At 34.0% G+C, this 20,135-nt stretch overlaps 1 protein-coding gene across 1 annotated transcript in view; it reads left to right on the top strand.

The window, feature by feature from the left end:
- The window catches only part of LOC138326817 (uncharacterized), a 35,202-nt gene extending 16,067 nt beyond the window's left edge, over nucleotides 1-19,135 (top strand). The window contains exons 3-7 of the mRNA XM_069272819.1: nucleotides 6,028-6,086; nucleotides 8,073-8,230; nucleotides 9,602-9,694; nucleotides 10,060-10,176; nucleotides 18,776-19,135. Of these exons, the coding sequence (XP_069128920.1) occupies nucleotides 6,028-6,086; nucleotides 8,073-8,230; nucleotides 9,602-9,694; nucleotides 10,060-10,176; nucleotides 18,776-19,085 (737 nt within the window). The 3' untranslated portion in view covers nucleotides 19,086-19,135. The remainder of the gene's footprint in view (nucleotides 1-6,027; nucleotides 6,087-8,072; nucleotides 8,231-9,601; nucleotides 9,695-10,059; nucleotides 10,177-18,775) is intronic.
- The last annotated feature ends 1,000 nt before the right edge of the window (nucleotides 19,136-20,135 follow it).

Here is a 20,135-nt window from a genome sequence, read left to right as displayed (position 1 = left end):
TTTTCTCTAGCTTTCTCCTTACGTTGTGTTTGGAAAGGCTGTGTATGTAGTTATATGAATGTGATGAGAATACATAATGTAATTTTAACTCTAATTTTACGAGTTTTCCCCCTTGGTCTTCATATAAGAAAAGGAGAATGAACGTGGACTTGGAACCAAACAGATGCGATCTTGTGATGTGAAGAAGCACGACATGGAGAACAAAGGTCCAGATAGAGACGTGTATACAGTACATTAGCAGAATCAAATCTCTTAATAGATGGAAGGGAAAAAACAAAGGAAAAGGGTAGTAAAGCAATCGTTTGTTCGATAACATTACTTATATCATTACCTGGGTGGAAATCCCGTGTTTTGATCGCGATCAAATCTAATTAAATATTTGTAATTTTTCAATGATTTAGAGTAAGAAATAAAAGTGTTCAAATTACCCTTCAATGTAAAATATAGTAACAAAAGTGTATCATTTCACACATTAATATTCAATAGTTTAATTACCACGAACCTAGTAAATATTTACAGCAAAATAGCTCGACACTGTTAAAAGTGCTACCACAGGGATGATTTAAGTAAAAACAATTTTAATAGAAAATATAAAGACACATTTTCAAAATGGCAGCCAAATGGGCCATTTCTTAAAATAATCGTGTAAAAAAATTCTATAAAAAATAGAAATGTAGCATCTTGCTAAAGATGTTGATAAAAAAATGAAAATCTCATAACCTCTTTGATCTATGTTGAAACGAGTCTTCAACGGGACTGAAACCTCAGACGAATACATCCTTAAAATTATCAATGCTTTCATATGGTGAGTTTGAAGTTAAGGGATTCCTTGAATTTAAGGAGTGTTCATGAAACTGGACTAAGGGCGTTATAACAACATATGGACTGAATCAAAAGTCTTTATTTTTGAATTAGATGTGACTATTATTTTAAAATAATTGCTTCAAGCTAAGTAATATAGAAATGCAAGAAGAATGGCTCATTGGGGTATTGTGACGTAACAATTGCAATCTCTACTTGGGAATGACGTCAAAATAGGAATATCGACTCGGGTGTGACGTTACTATACAAATACCGACCTGTTTTCAGGTGGATACTGTGATCTATTAACTCAAGGAAGTGAGATAACCCGAGGAAGGAGTCCGAAGGTTATATCACTTTCGAGGGTTGATTAATTACAGTATCAACCAGAAAACAGGTTGATATCTGTTTTATTATTATACAATTATCGACCAAATTTCTGGTGGGTACGGTGAATTATTAACCCGAGTAAGTGATATATTCCGAGGACGGAGGTCGAGGGTTATATCGTTTCCGAGGTTTGATAACTTTACTTTAAAGATGCTCCACCGCTGGCAAATGGAATAATTTCACTATCAAAAACAGGAACAGACAATTTAGTATTTTTCTTCAGTTACAAAAGTTACTTACTTTACACCATCACCACCATTGAAAAGATTGAGCTTCTAATTTTACTTCATGTTAAAAATATGAAAAATAATTAATTGCATCCCGAAAAAATTCCGTGGCACTATATTCTATATAAAATGAAGTACTGATTGCGCATGCACCAAAGGCGAAATAAACTATTTCATTTTAATTTTTTTGGTAATTAGGCATATATATACAAGATTAAACACCAATTATTGTTCAAATGATGAATATCATTTATGCTCTGTCGGCGGTGGAGCATCTTTGAAAATATTTTATTGAAAAACACAAAAGGATCAGGCACAAGTTATTCCAACTTAAACAGCCGTCTCCTAACATTATAACACAATTAACATGTTTTACATGATGACTTAGATATCTTATACAGATTAAACAATTCAAATAATATCAATTTAAATAAATTTGATAATAATTGTGTATCACCGTATCCACCTGAAAATAAATCGATAAATGTTATATTATATGACACTTAATATTAACCCGGCTCTTCAAAAAGACTTTAAAACTACAAAAAACAAGATGATATCTGCAAATTTTCTGTTTACAAAAGCAATTCCATGTAGTATATGGTAATATCCAAATGCTTCTTTACTGTAGACTGGTAGAACCGGAATATTGTATCAATTGCAGCCCGTCCTGCACTCTTGAACGTTTTCAATAAATTGAAGTTTGCAGTTGATCACCGTTAATCGCAGTAAACTTGCTGCCTTCCGCCATATATGTTGCCGACTATAATAATGACGTCACAATAGATTACCCCGGCGCCATTGAATGAGGGAAACTACCTTACGCTACATTTGGATAAGACTCGACGTCAAAAGTGATTATGACGTCACATCTCAAGGGAGTTTTTCTCGATCTATTTTTGACACAGGTTATTGGACTCGCAAGAGGTATCTGGACTGAGTCCAGTAACGTCGCGTGCTTTTTGCCGCCGATTTCGGGGTTGATATCGCAGTTTATTATATGGCTGTGTGTTTTGCTCGCTCCTGATTGGCTGAAACTACACTTTCCCGCCACGATACAATACGATATCCACCAGAAAATTTCGAACTATGCATTGTGACGTCATTCCAGGTTGATATAATATTCCATAAAAACCAGGTGGTATCCAAATATAGAAATCTTGCATTATGACGTCATGCAAAGTGACGTCACAATCACTTCACAGGTTGATATAAGATTTTATTATATGACTGGTGCTTTTGCTGTATTTTGATTGGCCAATACGTTTCGCAGAAGTATGCATCAACTGCGATATCAACCCCGAAATCGGCGGCAAAAAGCACGCGACGTTACTGGACTCAGTCCAGATACCTCTCGCGAGTCCAGTAACCTGTGTCAAAAATAGATCGAGGAAAACTCCCTTGAAATGTGACGTCGTAATCACTTTTGACGTCAAGTCGTACCCAAATATAGCGTAACAGGAGTTTTCCTCATTCAATGACGTCGGGATAATCTATTGTGACGTCAATATTATAGTCGGCAACATATATGGCGGAAGGCAGCAAGTTTACTGCGATCAACGGTGACAACTGCAAACTTCAATTTATGGAAAACGTTCAAGAATGCAGACGGGCTGCAGCTGATACAATATTCCAGTTCTACCAGTCTAAACCGTTAGCAAGAAGCATTTGGATATTTACCATGTACTACATGTAATTGCTTTTGTAAACAGAAAGTTTGCAAATATCATCTTGTTTTTTGTAGTTTTAAAAGTCTTTTTGAAGAGCCGGCTTAAGGATGTATTCTTCTGTGGTTTCAGTCCCGTTAAAGTCTCGTTTCGACATAGATCAAAAACGTTATGAGATTTTCAAATACGATTTATCAATATCTGTAGCATGTGGTCTGTAGCAAATTTTGTCAAAAAATTACATTTATATTTTTAGTAGATTTTTTTACACAGCGATTTTTAGAAATGGCCCATTTGGCGGCCATTTTGAAATTGTGTCTTTTTTGGCTTTGAGAAGAGCCATCGTTTTCCCATTTTTTACTTAAATTGTTTTTACTTAAATCATCACCGCGTCAGCATTTTCAGCTGTATCGAGTTAATTTTTGCTGTTAATCTTCACTGGGTTCATGTTAATTAAAACATTGAACATTAATGTGTGAAATGATACACTTTTGTCACTTTATTTTTACATTTAATGGTAATTTGAGCACTTTTATTTTTTAGTCAAAAATATTGAAAAATAACATATATTTAAATGGGGCAAAAAAGTAAGCACACGGACCCCCCATTTTTCTGCCTGATTTAGAAAGAACAACCCTTTCCCTATTGATATGCAAACTATTGACAAAAGTTTAATACCAGAACTTTTTCTATAAAGTATTAAATTTGACAAAAATGGCTGAAAATGGTGCATTTTGGAGCTCAAAATTAAGGGGTAGGGGTAGCATATGTTGTTATTTTGAGAAAAAATATGACTCTTATTAATCATAACTGATATATTTTTAATGAAGACTACTGGAAAATAAATTCTACAAACATCCATACATATCAAACACCTCATTAGGAAATTATGGCTTTAAATTCTAGTGTATGTGGTCAAAACGGCGAAATTCCAATAAAATCCACTATTTTGTCATTTTGGTATCTTTGAGTGACAATAACTCAAAAACGAGCACACGGACATATGTTTTTTCTTCCATTTTCTTTCATGGTATGAACTCCTCTTTCCAAAAATTCATATGAGAAAAAAAGTTTAATACAAGAAAATTTTGACTTCTCAGAGGAGTACATCCTTAATATCATGTAAGTGTCATATAATAAAATAGTTATCGACCTATTTTCAGGTGGATACGGTGAGTTATCAACCCTCGAAAATGATATAACCCTCGGCCTCCGGCCTTGGGATATATCACTTACTCGGGTTGATACCTCATCGTATCCACCTGAAAATAGGTCGATAATTGTATATTATTATATGACTGTCGCTTTTGCTGCATTTTGATTGGCCCATACGTTTCTCAGAAGTATTCATCAACTGCGATATCAACCTCGAAATTGGCGTCGAAAAGCACGCGAGGTTACTGGACTCAGTCCAGATACCTCTCGCGAGTCCAGTAACCTGTGTCAAAAATAGATCGAGGAAACCTCCCTTGAGATGTGACGTCATAATCACTTTTGACGTCGAGTCGTACCTAAAAATAGCGTTACGGGAGTTTCTTTATTCAAAGACGTCGGGTTAATCTATTGTGACGTCATTATACATAGTCGGCAACATATTTGGCGGAAGGCAGCAAGCTTTGTAAAAGGAACATTTGCAAATATCATCCTGTTTATTGTAGTTAAGTCTTTTTGAAGAACCGGGTTAATATTCTGTAAATGTCATATAATAAAACAGTTATCGACCTATTTTCAGGTGGATACGGTGAGTTATCAACCCTCGAAAATGATATAACCCTCGGTCTCCGGCCTCGGGATATATCACTTACTCGGGTTGATAACTCACCGTATCCACCTGAAAATAGGTCGATAATTGTATATTATTGGGTTCAAGTCGTTCCCAAATATAGCGTAAAGGGAATTTCGGTGGCGTCAAATATCAATTGTGACGTCATCATTCAACGAGATGTGACGAAGAGCAGCAGGTTTACTGAAAACAATGTGACCCAACTTCGCTAGCCAAGGATATTAAGTCCGATTCTCTTCCTATTACCCTTGGCATATCTCACTTCAGAACAGGTGTTTTTGCTTTCAAATTCTGATTGGATGCGGCTAGGTTCAGGCGACCATTGAAAACGCAGCTTTGATATGTCAACAAAGCTGAAGTGAAGCGATAGTATAGTGACCTACATTTGTGTATTGTGGCATAAGGCATGTCATACCTGTCAACATCAACTCCTAGCGAAGTTATATTACTTTCTTTTTAATCAATAACATGTTTTATACCAGCTAAATGAACGTCTTGGAGACGTTGCTCTCCAAACAGACTGGAAAGTACGTGCGTGGTTTATGTTTCACAAATTAAACAATTAAAAGATATACTGCGATCTCGTTACAAAATTGGACATTGCAGAACTTCTGCATGAAACACAAAAACTGGTGTCCGAACTTATTAATAACCAAATGACTCACACACATGTTCATTTTTGGTATTTTGAATCTGTCGCAAACAACACGCGTGTTTCATTGGGCGCTGCCATTTTATCAAACTTTTTAATTGTTTGCTTTTACGTAAATGGAAGGGGCGCAACTGCGGTGATCCAGCAGGTGGCGCAGTGCGGGACCACCTGTTCTGAAGTGAGATATGCCAAGGATAGTTGAAAGAGAATCGGACTAATACCCTTGGCTAGCGAAGTTGAATGTGACCCTGCCAATATTTGTGTGTACATTTTTGTCAGATTTTTCGAATAATGAGTAAAATATATTACATTGTACGTGGTATTTTCTCTATTTCATTGATATCATTAGCCTTCATTTTTCTCTTCGAAATTATTCAACAGGACTATTGAGTCTCGGGGAGAGAGGCCTACTCAATATTAAGAAGAGGAAATACATGTATACAATGTAATCAATGATTTACGTCATGTAAATGCCATATAATAAAACAGATATCGACCTGTTTTCAGTTGGATACGGTGATTTATCAACCCTCGAAAGTGACTCTGGTAGATCAGCATCAACTAAGGTCGGTATCTTTGGTTTTGGAAATTGAGTTCATATTTTATCAACGTGTCGCTTACGAAAATATATGCAGACAATCATATTATACCTGCTATGTCCTTTAATTCTGCTACTTCTTGTCGCCCCGGGCCAACCTAATTTTAGAATTTCGATTTAGCTGTATAAGTGCATATGGACGTTATAAAAGAGGACGCAAACGACAATATATATCGAAAGCATTTTGATATTTTTAACTTGATTGCCTACGGTTGTCAATTTTTATTGCCCTAGCGTTACTAATAGACAAAACATGAAACTCGCCGTGAGGCAATTTGGCCTATGCTAATCTAAAAGAATTGCAGAAGTTTGCAATACGTAACTTAAAATCATTGGTTGGTTACGAATGGCATAATAGTATAAATATTGTGACTTTCACTAAACAGTACGTTCGACCAACCATGGGGCTTCTTTGGGTAAGTTCTCATTATAGTATTAAGATACGATTTTTTACTGTGTATTTTTCAGTTTTATTCTTGTTTTCATAATTAAGCTTTTTGCGTATTTGTCATCTTTCAAAATCTAGGAAAGTCCATCCGTATTTTTGGAGTGCGTTTTGAAAATTATAAGAGATTACGTATCTTTAACTTAAGTGTAACTTGCTGTATGATTTATATTGTTGACCATAGATGTACTAAGGGTTAGATATGTGTTCCATTTAAACCAGTTAACAGCTGATCATAATTAACTGCTTATAGAATTACAAGAAAAGCAATAGAATTCATAATGAAAATTGCTTGAAGCAAAAACTCCCGTGCTACAATGTCTCTATATCACAATGATGTGTGTTGTTTAGTTTTAGCTGCATGTAGTATCCAAATCCGCGGTATACTCAATCTATCGAGAAGTGAAGTTGAGTAGCCTTGGTAGACTGACTGTTAATATGTGCAGATAGAATGGAAAAAAGAAATATTAGACGGGAAATTGATTCAGCAGTAAAGCCTTCCGATTTTGTTAGCCGAAAACATAAGCAAAAGAATTTGGATTGTAGTGATGTGAAGATCGACAAATGAGGCCAATTCCATTTCATAAATGTTTAATAAAAAACAGATTGACTGAAACACAAAGAAACAGTCTATAAAACTTATGAACTAAATACGAATTGTAACATATATAAGGCCTATATATGCAAAGTTACAACTATAGAATCAAAAGTACAGCTCGCCCCAATATGAGACATACTCTGTTACGAAGCTGAGACATTTCGACCCAAAATTATATTAACGATCAGACTAAATGAAGCATAAATGTAAAACAACTACTCGAAAGTATTTACGACAGCTTTAGAGGCTAACCTCATTGATGTACTAGTACATAAACTAGCATACAAGTAAGAAATATGATCGTGAGGAACTTGTCGTCTGTCCACGCTTCGGTGACTTAGATCTAATTTGACCAAACTATCCATTTTATATTAAATGAAACAATTAAATTAACGTATCGCTTCGTCCAAACGACCATTAAATATCTTCTTGGGCATCTCAGACGTTCGCCGCTACGATGTAAATATATCCCATAATGCGAGCATATAGTAAAGTTATGAACCGAAAACCGGACATTAACTTCCGAAATTCCGGAACAAAATCTATGATAGAAATAAATTACAAATATAAAACAAGCTAATATTTAGACCGTTACATGGATATTTATTATATACTTAAATGGACAAACTACTCTTGGAAAAAATAAAATTACAAATATTTGTCAAATTTTAACCTGTCAATTGTCGTATAGTCTCTTTGGAGGGGCTAATATCGTGTAAATGCTATATATGAAACAGTTATCAACCTGTTTTCCAGTGGATATGGTAAATTATCAACCCTCGAAAGTGATATATGTAACCCTCAGCCTCCGGCCTCAAGCTATATCACTAACCCAAGTTGATAACTCACTGAAAAGTGGCCGATACTTATATAATATATATTTGCTATTCACAGTCTTCCTATTTTCGTAGATTTGCCTTCTCGTCATTCTTGCGTGCGTATGTACCTTGTCGGTTAACGCACGGTGCCGTGGTTGGAAGTGTGGATGCGTTTTTACTGATAAAAGTAAGATCGATGAAAAGGACCTGATATATGAAGAACTACGCACACTGGAGAAAAAATACTTTGAGTATGCATTGTTTTACAGTGAAGAAAAATGATAAAAAAATAAAACTAGTTTCCATGTAACTACATCATAATTACATGTAATATACACCTTTTTATAACGCTTAACTGATGGTCGTATGTCACACCCTTAAGGACAAAAGGAAAAGCAGTGCGTATAAAGTATCTAAAATGTCATAACGAAACATGTTGTGTACACATTTTGAAAAAGACGATGTAATTTTTCAATAAGATCAATAAAACGAAATTCAGCAGCACAAAAAAACATTAACAGTAACAATTGTGCGTGTAGCCAAGCTGTTATCGTGTCATTTGCTCAAATCTAATAAAATATTGTTAAAATGATATCATATATTGATAAGATCAAATCATATCATGATAAAACCATTTAATATAATGAAAATTCATACAGTATATATTTGAACCATATGAGACAGCTATATGGCGTTCCATAGACATTTATCCTGCAACTTCCCCACAAATTGACTGATAACTACTGCTGGATAAACTTGTGCTGTATCCGTCAATACAGAATGCTTTATCCGTCAATACGATCACGTGAATATGTTCCATATTTGATGGAACTTTTTCTAACTTGACCCAGAACTTTTAAAAAACTTCCGGTGAATGAAACGTCATTCAGTCCCTCTAAAACGTGACGTCACATTCACCGAAATGACGTCATTTTACGATATGAAAATCTCGTATGGCGATGTCGTCTTTTTCTTGGCTCATGGCGAAGGTATGTATGTATTTATTGTTTTTTTTAGTATTTTTTATTTTGTTTCAGTGATATATCACACCGAATAAAATTACGAATACTGTTTGTGAATGCGCTTATTTATTTCCCACGGCAGTAAAAAGGAGTAGTTTAATGAATGTTTACCTCCGCTTCAAAGAAGCGTCTCGCTTCGAGAGAAACCAAGTAAATAACTGCCAATTTGCTTTTGTTTTGAATATCATAATGGTTGCAGGATAAACAGAATACACGGTTAGTATCTTACAATACAAGTTTTATTTTGGTGCTCGACACGGAAAGCCGAGAAGACTCGGCAAAGCCTCGTCATCTCGGCTTTCCTAAATCTCGCACCAAAGAAAACATTGTATTGTAAGATACTAACCATGTATTCTCTATATAAACTGCTATTATATCAATGGTTAAGATAGTTACTGGTGCACCGCCTACATTACTCATTGAAACAAAGGGATGATATATATATACATATATATATATATATAATACTTCTTTGCCCTATATTTACTACTAAGTAATTCGTATCCTACAGACTTATGTCTATAAGGATCCAGTGTTATATGGAAAACAACTGTTGATATTACTTCATTGACCCATATATATATCTTATGTTACATGCAGTGACCAGTTAGAGAGAGATATAAGGAAGAACTGGATCGCACATGTTTTCCGTGATAGCTGCATTACAAATTCTGCACCCGTCGATCAGGAGGTGTATGTATGAGTCTCTTTGTGTCTTATATTTATCGGCACTTGATGGTGTTTTGTGAAGGTATTCAGTTTTAAGATATATTTAGTATTACATGTAATCGCTTATCAGATATTGAAAGATATCGATTTACTTATTAATTTATAATGAAATATAAGCTGTTGAGTTTGTATACTTTTATAGAAAGGTACTGACTGACGTATTAACCATAATGAAGTAAAATTAATAAACTAATTAATGGATTTGAACATCTCCTTATTAATTTGCACGTAGCATAGACGTTCATTTTAATAATGATTAGACTTTCAAACGTAAACTAATATGCGACAGGACAGCAGTTTGTTTTGAAATTACTGTTTCCTTATTTCAGGGGAAGACCAATATGTCCAGTAGAAACTAGACGTCTTCTCGGTTTCTGGAAGAAGAATGGAGAGATACTGTGTGAGATTATTGCACCAGGCGACATTTACATAGCTCAATGTTGTGGGTAAGCACAAAATTTAAAATGGCTCAATGAAACCATGATATTTACCAAAAGCAGCGAAAGAATCAAATGTAAAAAGTTTACTTAGTTTCCGAAATGGCAAAAACAATTTTCTTAAAAACATTCATAACATCAAGATATATTATATGGATGGCTTGATATGAAGTTACACCACCAAACAAATGAACATCATCGTGGCGTGTAATCTATGTTAGATTATGTAACAGTGCAGATAAATTTCGATGACTTGTCGTCTGGCGCAATAATAGCATAAAAAACGCGCTGTGATTAGGACGACTACTGGAAACCTTAGACGACCCGCGTTGTTTAAGCATTATTTTGGTTGTCGTATTTTTGACATGCATTGGTATGTTATCGAATGGTGCATGTTTAGTTATATATGATGTCACTTTCGATTTCCATTCAGAATAATTTAGGTTTTAGAATCCTTAAAAAATTCTTTGTGTCTGAATGGCACCTTATCCCACCATAAGTGGTTTGTCAAGGTGTCGAATTACATTCATTTTTTTTAGTTATCTTTTGCAACTCTTCTCATAAATTTGATTCCAAAAACACTATACTCCTATGGAATTTATAATTAACTCATCATAAATATCACTATAAATAGGGTATTTCAATATCGAAATCTTCATTTGATATCAACAAGAATGAATTAAGGGAAACCTTTTTGGGATCATATGTGTAACTAATATTAGTTATCACTATGACGGCATGTTAAATTCATTCTGTTTCGATGTCCGTGTAATTGATATATTGCAAATGGAATCCACGTGTACCTATATATAAACCTTACCTGTATATATTTATTAGACCATAAAAACATGATTTACAACTACTAATAATGATAATTATTATTTATTTTATTAGAGTGTCACACATTTTTTTCAAACATACAATAAGATATATTTTATTATCAACTTACAAGAACTTTTATTAGGACATATTTTTTTCTAGATTATCTCAAGAACAAAGTGATACGCTTGAAGGGAATATAACTGAAAAAGAAATACTTCATGCTCTTAAAAAGTTGAAAATTTTAAATCCCCTTGATCTGATGGCTTTACCTGTGAATTATCCATTTTTTATGATAGATATCAAATTATTTTTAGTTCGAGCTTTAAATTACGGATATGAAAATGTCCAAATATCCATTACCCAAAGACAAGGTATCATAACATGCATTCCAAAAGGTGTTAAACCAAGACAGGCGTCCAATTACTTTGTTAAATGTTACATATAAACTTGCCTCATCATGTATAGCAAATTAGCAAATAGATTAAAACAAGTCTTAGACAAAATCATTTCGAAAACACAAACTGGTTTTATAAAGTAAAAAAATTGATTTACGATTTAATGCATTTCAAGGATGAAAATTATATACCTGGGCTCTTTTTTTATATAGATTTCGAGAAAGCATTTGATTCTGATTCTTGGAATTTTTATAAAAAAAATATAGATTTTTTCTTAATTTTAAGGATAGCTTCAAAAATGGATACAAATATTTAATAAAAAATATCTTTTCTACCATAACCAAAAGCTGCTGCTTATCCGACTTTTTGTCGTGGATGTCGTCAAGGTGACCTTATATCACCCTACCTGTTTCTACTAGTTGCAGAAATCCTTGCTATTATGGTAAAAAATACAGATATATGAGTGGTATAGTGATAGGGGTTTCTGCAATTCGCAGACAATACATCATTCATTTTAGATGGATCTCAGAAATTATTTGATGAAGCTCTGTGTATACTAGTCCGTTTTGGGCAGATAACAGGCTTAAAGATAAACCGTGAAAAAACAAATGTTATTTGGATTGGAAATAAAAGGTTCAGTAGAGACATCTATCATCACAGATGGAAGCTAACATAGGGAAAGACAAAATTTACTCTTATAAATTACAATAAAGCAATAAATACAATAAATAAAACCATCTTTTTTTCGTCCCTTCCATATCCTTATGATGAAAAGATTGATATGTTGAATAAAACTTTTTTTAACTTTGTATGGCAATCGCCTGTTGATAGAATAAAACGTAATACACTTGTCAAAAACTAAGAAGAAGGGAGTTTAAAATGACTGATCTCAGTAAATTTATGAAAAGTCTAAAATTAACCTGGATGCGAAGATTAAAATTGGCCCAAGAAAAAGAATTGATCTCCATATTTGAAACAGATCATTTTAGCACTTCAAATCTTATAGATATGACACGGATTATACAAAAAAAACTACAAAACAAATAATACATTTTGGAAAAATGTATTCGCGGCCTGGTCAATTATTGAAATATCATATTTGGTACAACCCAGCTCTAAGAATAGGCCATATATCCTTCTTCCAGAAAGAATGATATCAGAAGGGAGTGAAATATGTATCTGATTTCTTAGATACAGATTAAAAGTTTTTATACATTTCAAGCAAAAAATCAATGTAAAATCTTGATATTTCTTGTTTTACACAGGGATAAGTGAATTAATTAAAAGTGCCTTAAGATTAAATAGATTAGGAAAAGAATCAAGTTGCATTATCAATAGACATTTTATTCCACATCATATATACATTCTTATAAAAATGGGGATGTAAGGATATATATAAAAATCTGATGAAATCAACACAAAATATGAACACTGTAGAATTGAAATGGCTTTTAAATACCAACATCTAAATAGAGAACTGGAAACAAATATACAGAAATATCTTCAAAATAACACAAGGACACTACAATACCATGGTTCCAATATAGGATGCAACACAGAATTCTTCCCCTTAATATGTACTTAAAAACATTGATGCTACAATACCATGGTTCCAATATAGGATGCAACACAGAATTCTTCCCCTTAATATGTACTTAAAAACATTGATGTAAAGAATTTATACAAATGAAATTTATGTCAAATACTCCCATCTATTTGTAAATGTGTTATATGCAAAAAATGAGAAAAAATTGTAATATATAAAAAGACTTAAGAGGCACTGTTGAAAATAACAACATTAGATAATATGTACATGTACCTAAAAACGAAATTAAACGTCTTTTCTTTAAAAAAAAAAAACCTGAGTATAGAACTAGCTAATATCAACTGAATTTTACTGTTTGACATCATGAAATTAAACTTTACATCAAAACTATACTTTGAATAGTCATTATTGATAATATTATCTCTGTAAAAAGTCTTTGGTGTTCACAATTATAAAAGATACAGTCGCATAAAAATAAGATTTAGGTTCTTTTTCGTTAAAATCACAATATTTACACAGTCTTTCTTGTAAAGGAGTCACTGGGCTAGTGAAGCGGCCTGTCTCTATATGTAGTGGTAAACTACCACATCTTAGCTTAGCTAAGACACTACGGTGTGGTCGTGGTAACGAACAAGTTACATACGGTTCCAGCTGCAGATCTTTACTTGTGTGTGTAACCAATTTAGTTATATTCAACTATTCAACAGTTAGATAGTTGAATTGTTGCAATGTTTGATGGGCTTAAAAAGAGGATAGTATTTTTTAAGTTGAAAATCTTTGGTTGGTGTGGAATAGACTAGAGGTAACACCCTGGCCTTTTGTCATCGATAGGTCAATCGGAAAACCTCGCCCACTTCCAACACACATTGAATATGATGTATTTTGTGATCCGCCGGACGACGGTCAAATTACCGACTGTCATAGAGGGTTACCACCTTTGTAAAACATAAAGCGCGTTAGCGCTCCTCGGAAGATATGAAGATAGCTTCTGCTATTCATAGCATCTATGAAAACATATACATGTATTTACATTAGAATTATTTATGAAAATAAATATATTTGAAAGGTTGTTATATTATATTTAAAATTATGGCACCCATATACGACGAGAAAAGAGATTAAAAAACAGCTGGATGAAAAAGTCGTTCTACAACGTCACGTTTTTCAAGCTTCCACCTTTCGACCTTTTTTGCAAATAACAAACGATGAACAAAAAATATAGTTAAAATAAGATTTGATTGACTTATTACCGTAACCTTTAGTTGATTCTATATCAAGAAACAACACATTAAAGATTATACATTAAAATATTTTGGGGGACTATTTTTTATTGATATGAAACTGGCGTGATGTTTGAAATCAGTTGATCGATGCACGAGAATTGTTGTATTCATAGTGTATTCCTAGTGTTTTCATAGGCAAATGTTTGTTTTCGTCAGTTGGTTGATTCATATAGTGACGAAACACTCATACACTAAGAATGCAAATAAAGATGTGTACAAGAATAATATGTAATGATATATCAAAAAAGTAATGTGAAGAAAAAAATAAAGTATACATGGTTGTGTGTTGATTTTTTGAGCACTACAGCACTACTTTAAAATATACAACGTAAACACTTGCAAATGAATAAACAACAAAGCCTTAATTTGTTTCTTGAATTTTAATAGAAACTGAACCTTTGTGTGTAATCTTAAACGGAACTGTTTTCACTGAGGCATTTTAATAAAGGCCTTATGTTTGACTGTACACCGCTAAAAATAAAGCGACTGTATCATAATAAAAAAGAAGAAACCTTATCAAATTTCTAGTTGTAATATATATACAAAATATAGTTTTAAAACTTTATATACTTGATGTAACTGCTTCAGTTGAAAACAATGGTCACCTTTCTTCCTTTTTGAAAGTAAGTCGTGGTGTACGACAAGGGGGTCCTCTATTTCCTTATTTATTTATTTTCTGTATTGAACTTTTAAGTTCTGCGTTAAAACATGATCCTGATATCAAATGTGTGATAATCAATAACACTGAGTATCTAGTGAGTCAATATGCAGATAATTCAACTCTTATAATGGATGACGATAAACAATCTTTAGAAAGAGTTCTATATTTGTTGACATATTTTGAAAATGTTCTAGCCTTAAAACAAGTTTTGAAAAATCTCAAGCTGTATGTATGGGGGTAAAAAGGGGCTGTGGCGAGGACATTAACACGAGAAAAAAATTTCCTGGAATCACCATGGTAAATTCAAGCTTCTAGGAATCACCATGCTAAATTCAAGCTTCTAGGAATCATATATAATTTATCAAAAGCAGACTTTTTTAGGAGAATTTTACTCAAAACTATCAGTCAATTGAAGCTCTTCTATCTAATTAGTCGTTTAGAAACCTCTCCATAAAAGGAGAGATGACTGTGATTAAAACTTTAGCGTTTCCAATTTTAGTCCAAGTTTTAACAGTCCTCCCTAGCCCACTACACAAGATATAAAAACAATTTCAAATTATATTTATCCCTTGGGAAACGCGGTCGCAGGGGATATTAAATTAGGCTTTATCCGTCCTTCCGAGATTCTTTTCCAGGCTATAACTCAAAAACCGTTCAACGCAGCTCCTTGAAACTCTCTGATTATATTAAACAAGTGCCCTATTTGTTCCTTTTGCTATTGTATACCTTCCATTTTGAGAATTTTTTCCGTTACCATGGAAACTTAATCAAAATAACCAAATTATTTTTCCCTTTTTTCCGGACTATAACTCCAAAACCGTTCAAAGCAACCCCAAGAATTTTCTGAATATATCAGACAAGTACCCTAGTTGTGCATTTTGCTATTGCGGACATTCCATTTTTGGACTTTTGTTTTGTTACCATTGAAACTCAGTCAAAAATACGAAATTACAGTTTCTTTCCGTTACCTTCTGTTTTTTTATCTAAAGTCATTCTTCAATAATTGTTACTTTGACCTTGATGTATTTGGGTTTTATACCAACAGTGTGGTGGGGAGGATAATGCCATGCTTTGCAGCACTTTGTTTACAATTTTATCTGGAATAGTAAAGTTGAAAAATTAAAAAGAAACCTTTTAATTAGTGAATATAAAGGAGGAGGACTGAACGTTCCTGATATTTTTAGTCCATCATCATCAGATGGTGGGCTATTCAAATCGTCTTTCGTCCGTGGTCCGTCGTCCGTCTGTCCTTTCGTCCGTCCTTCCATCCGACCGTCCGTCCTTCCATCCGACCGTCCGTCCTTTCGTCCATCCATCCATTAACAATTCTTATTACAGCTATTTCTCAGAAAGAACTAAAAGGATGTCTCTTAAATTTCATATGTAGGTTTCCCTAGGCCCCAAGTAGTGCATATTGCATTTTGGGACCGATCGGTTTACAAGATGGTCGCCAGGCAGCCATCTTGGATTTTGATAGTTAATGTTTGTTATCGCTATTTCTCAGAAAGTGTTGAAGGGATCTTTCTCAAATTTTATTTGTAGGTTTCCCTAGGACCCTAGTTGTGCATATTGCATTTTTGGACTGATCGGCCCACACGGCTGCCGACCGGCCACCATCTTTGATTTTGATTGTTAAAAATTATGACCGCTATTTCTCGGAATGTACTGAAGGGATCTCTCTCAAATTGCATATTCAGGTTTCCCTATGCCCCTAGTTGTGCATATTACATTTTGTAACTGATCGGCCGCCATATTGTATTTTGATATCAAAATAACTGAAGGGATATCCATACCATCCATACGTAGGTTCCCCTTGGGCCCTAGTTGTGTATAGTATTTTTAAGGGACTGATCTGTCAACAAGATGGCCAACCGGCTATCATCCTGGATTTTATCGTTGAAGTTTGTTACCGCTGTGTCTCAGAAAGTACTGAAGCGATCTCTCTCCAATTTGATATGAAGTATGTTTGAAAATTATTGAAAAGCAGGAAAAGATCCGTCTTTCTATTGTCAGACATAAATCTTTTTATGGTTGGCGCCAACATTCCATTGGGATCTCTTGTTACTTACTGTAAAGCATTAAAGTTTATGTGGATTAACAAAAATGTTTAGATGTTCATAATCAAGTAGATTGGGAAAGAACTTCTAATTGATAACATTTAAAATTATGTTGGTAATAAGATTTGGACGTTGACCAAAAACGGTCTCTTGGAAATACAAAAGACGCAAAATAGGTTGTTTTGGGGCAGAAATATTCCATATATGGGGATTTCTAAATGAATACCTTCCCACAGTCTCTGAATGTTTTTTGTCTCAGCCCTTATGGTTCAACAATATAAAAACATTGAAAGAAAAACAATGTTGTTCAAACAACTCTGTCAAGAAGGTATTTTTTATATGAAGGATTTTGTAAACAAACATGGGGATTTTTAAACATTTAATCAATTTGTAGAAAAATCTCGAATTTATTTTAATTCATGAACTTTAAAAGTGTCATAAGTGCTATACCTACAGAGTGGAAAAGTATAATTAATACATATGGAAACAATGTTGTTTCTGTCGTGAATAAAAACTTACTTTTGGTTATGAAAAATCTTCACGGATAATTTTACTAACAAATGGTGTCTACAAATACAAAAAATTCTGTAAAGTCCTAGGAGAGATGGCATGTTATCTTAGACACTTGGTTTACACGTTACCGTTTATTGAAACACAGGATTAGAAATTGCAAAGCTTACAATATAGAAGTAATCACAGAATTTTCTTCACAATATATGTTATTAAAATCCTTGACAATTGAGGATGCAGTTTTTGCAGTGGAGCACCTGAAAAAATATGCCACCTCTTCTGGGACTATGTACACAGAGTCGAGCTTTGTGGACAAGTCTCATAAACATAGTTGCATATCATTATGATATCATCATAGTAAGGAAACCTGACTTTTTCCTATTTGGAGTTATAAAAGATGTGAAGCCTAAAAGACTTGATATTTTTTGCCTATTAAAAATATATATCGTTAAGAAAACAAAAGAAATCAATACCCGATTAGAAATCATGCAAAGCCTTTATTAAAAACAAGAGATTTAGAACTATACTCCACATATATGCTAACCGCAAATGCAGCAAAAAAGACAAGGCAGAAATGGGAAAGCATTGGACGTATCCTACAATAATTTACGCGGATTCACACAGTTTGCAAACAAAATTTCTTTCACACCCCGATGAAGTTAAAAAATAGTGACATCAATGCTTAATTATTATACTCTCATATTGATAGCAAATTTAGAGTTTTTACATGTATACATTGGTGATTAAGAATATGTCAATATCAAATGACTGTAGAATGAAATGATGCAGAAAAGAAATAATAAAAGATATAATAAAAAAATCATAAATCCAGTTGCAGGTAAATTAATTCGAATTGACAGCATAAATAAGAATTATTTGGCGATGGCCGATAATCTCGATCAACTATTAGCATCAATTAGCATATATGCTAAGTTATTGTTCTCTAGACAGTAATAAGTACGTCACGAATTTCAAAGCATTGTATACAGAGCCTATAACTCTAGGAAATAGATATACATATAAACAGAATCTAGGATGTGAAGATAATCTACTGTACTGTAAAATGTATCCTTGTAAACCCGTCCAGGTAGGTATGTTGTGTGTTCCCTTGTACTACGTACGCTTATTTGACTCTTACATCCATTAGTGAAGAATGAGCTCTATATTTTACCAAAGTTATCAGGTTCATCGAAGTTTAAGTAATAACTATACATATATTTATCTATTTCTTATTCTAAGTCCGTGATAGATATTACAAATCATAGTTTTATACACTGTAGGATATTTTATCGTTATATCGCGTTTCTATGTGAAGGTGATGTTTCTATCTACAGAGAACAGTGTTGTGGGCCGAACACAAGGTGTGAACCAAGTACGTATGTACGTAAGAAGTTCCTGGTATACTGTAACACCTACTTTAAGGATGACAGTGGGCGTCGGATCACTTTCACGGGTTTGGAAGATCCATCGATCGATGGATTTGATGAATCAACCCTTGATGATATATCTGATTTCGGAAGCGGTGATTCCGGAAGCGGTGACACGTCAAAAAGAGACGTGAGGACTAGACGCAGAACAGGAATGTTCTCCTTCCGCAACGACGCTTTCCCACTAACGTGTTCCTGTAGAACATGTGACTGGTAATACTTTACACCATCACCGTGTCCAGTCTGATCGCCTAATAAAGTCATATTTTCGAGAGTTAAATTATGTTTTTTTTTATTGTAAACAACGTGAACAAAACAAGTAAAGTAGCGCGTTCGTTTTTTTCACAACTTCATCTTCCAAGCTGTACAAAACATAGCACAGAAAGCTTTATGAACTAACGCCTTTTTTGTGTACATTCTGAAGTGCCCTGCTTTGGTGCGAGAGCCCGAACTAAAACATTTACCAGGACGATAAGTCACCAACTAAAATAACTAAAATAATTAATTATACTTTACCGCTGAATCACAGTATCTGATTGGTCGAGAGACATCACCTGTGAGGACGACAAATTAACGTGTTATTAGAAAATTACGGATTTATTTTTTCAGTTTATAAATACTTTTGTGGCTGATTTTTCCAATCCAAAATACGTTACAATTACCACGTTCTCTCTGCATAATATGTTGACTTAAACCAAGTAAGATGTTATTGAGACCAACTGTGAAGTTTCGAAAAAAAAAATAATAATGTGGCCCCCAATAAATCATCCTCTATACTCCAGGGGTTCCGATCACTTACGATCTCTACACCCCTGGGCTATTTCATAGTGAAATTGAAGGCAGCTCAGCTGAAAATATTTGACCAATCACACACCAGCAAAGATTTCCTTTGAAGACTACAGAGAGAGCGACTCTCAACTTCAAAGCCACATAGTCAACCACAGTGTACCGTTATACGGCTCTTTTGATGTACATCAAAGAATAAATTACCTGTTTTGTTCTGTTGCCTCCAGTTTTACGATGAGATAGTTCAGGGGTGTAGAGATCGTAAGTGATCGGAACCCCTGGAGTATCGAGGATGCCAATAAATATAAACCGGAACAATACGAAGAAGTTTACGGAAACTCTCGATTTTCGGAAAATATCACGTGACACGATCGATATAAGCTGTAGGCCTTTTCACGAAACGCTTCGCAAACATGTTACTGACTGTTCACAACCTGACCTGACACAAAGTTCTAACCAACATTATATATACATATGTGTG

This window comes from Argopecten irradians, chromosome 7 (assembly GCF_041381155.1).
Source record: "Argopecten irradians isolate NY chromosome 7, Ai_NY, whole genome shotgun sequence".
NCBI classification, from domain to species: Eukaryota; Metazoa; Mollusca; class Bivalvia; order Pectinida; family Pectinidae; genus Argopecten; species Argopecten irradians.
The sequence above is the reverse complement of the archived record's forward strand: the minus strand, read 5'-3'. Positions and strand labels throughout refer to the sequence as shown.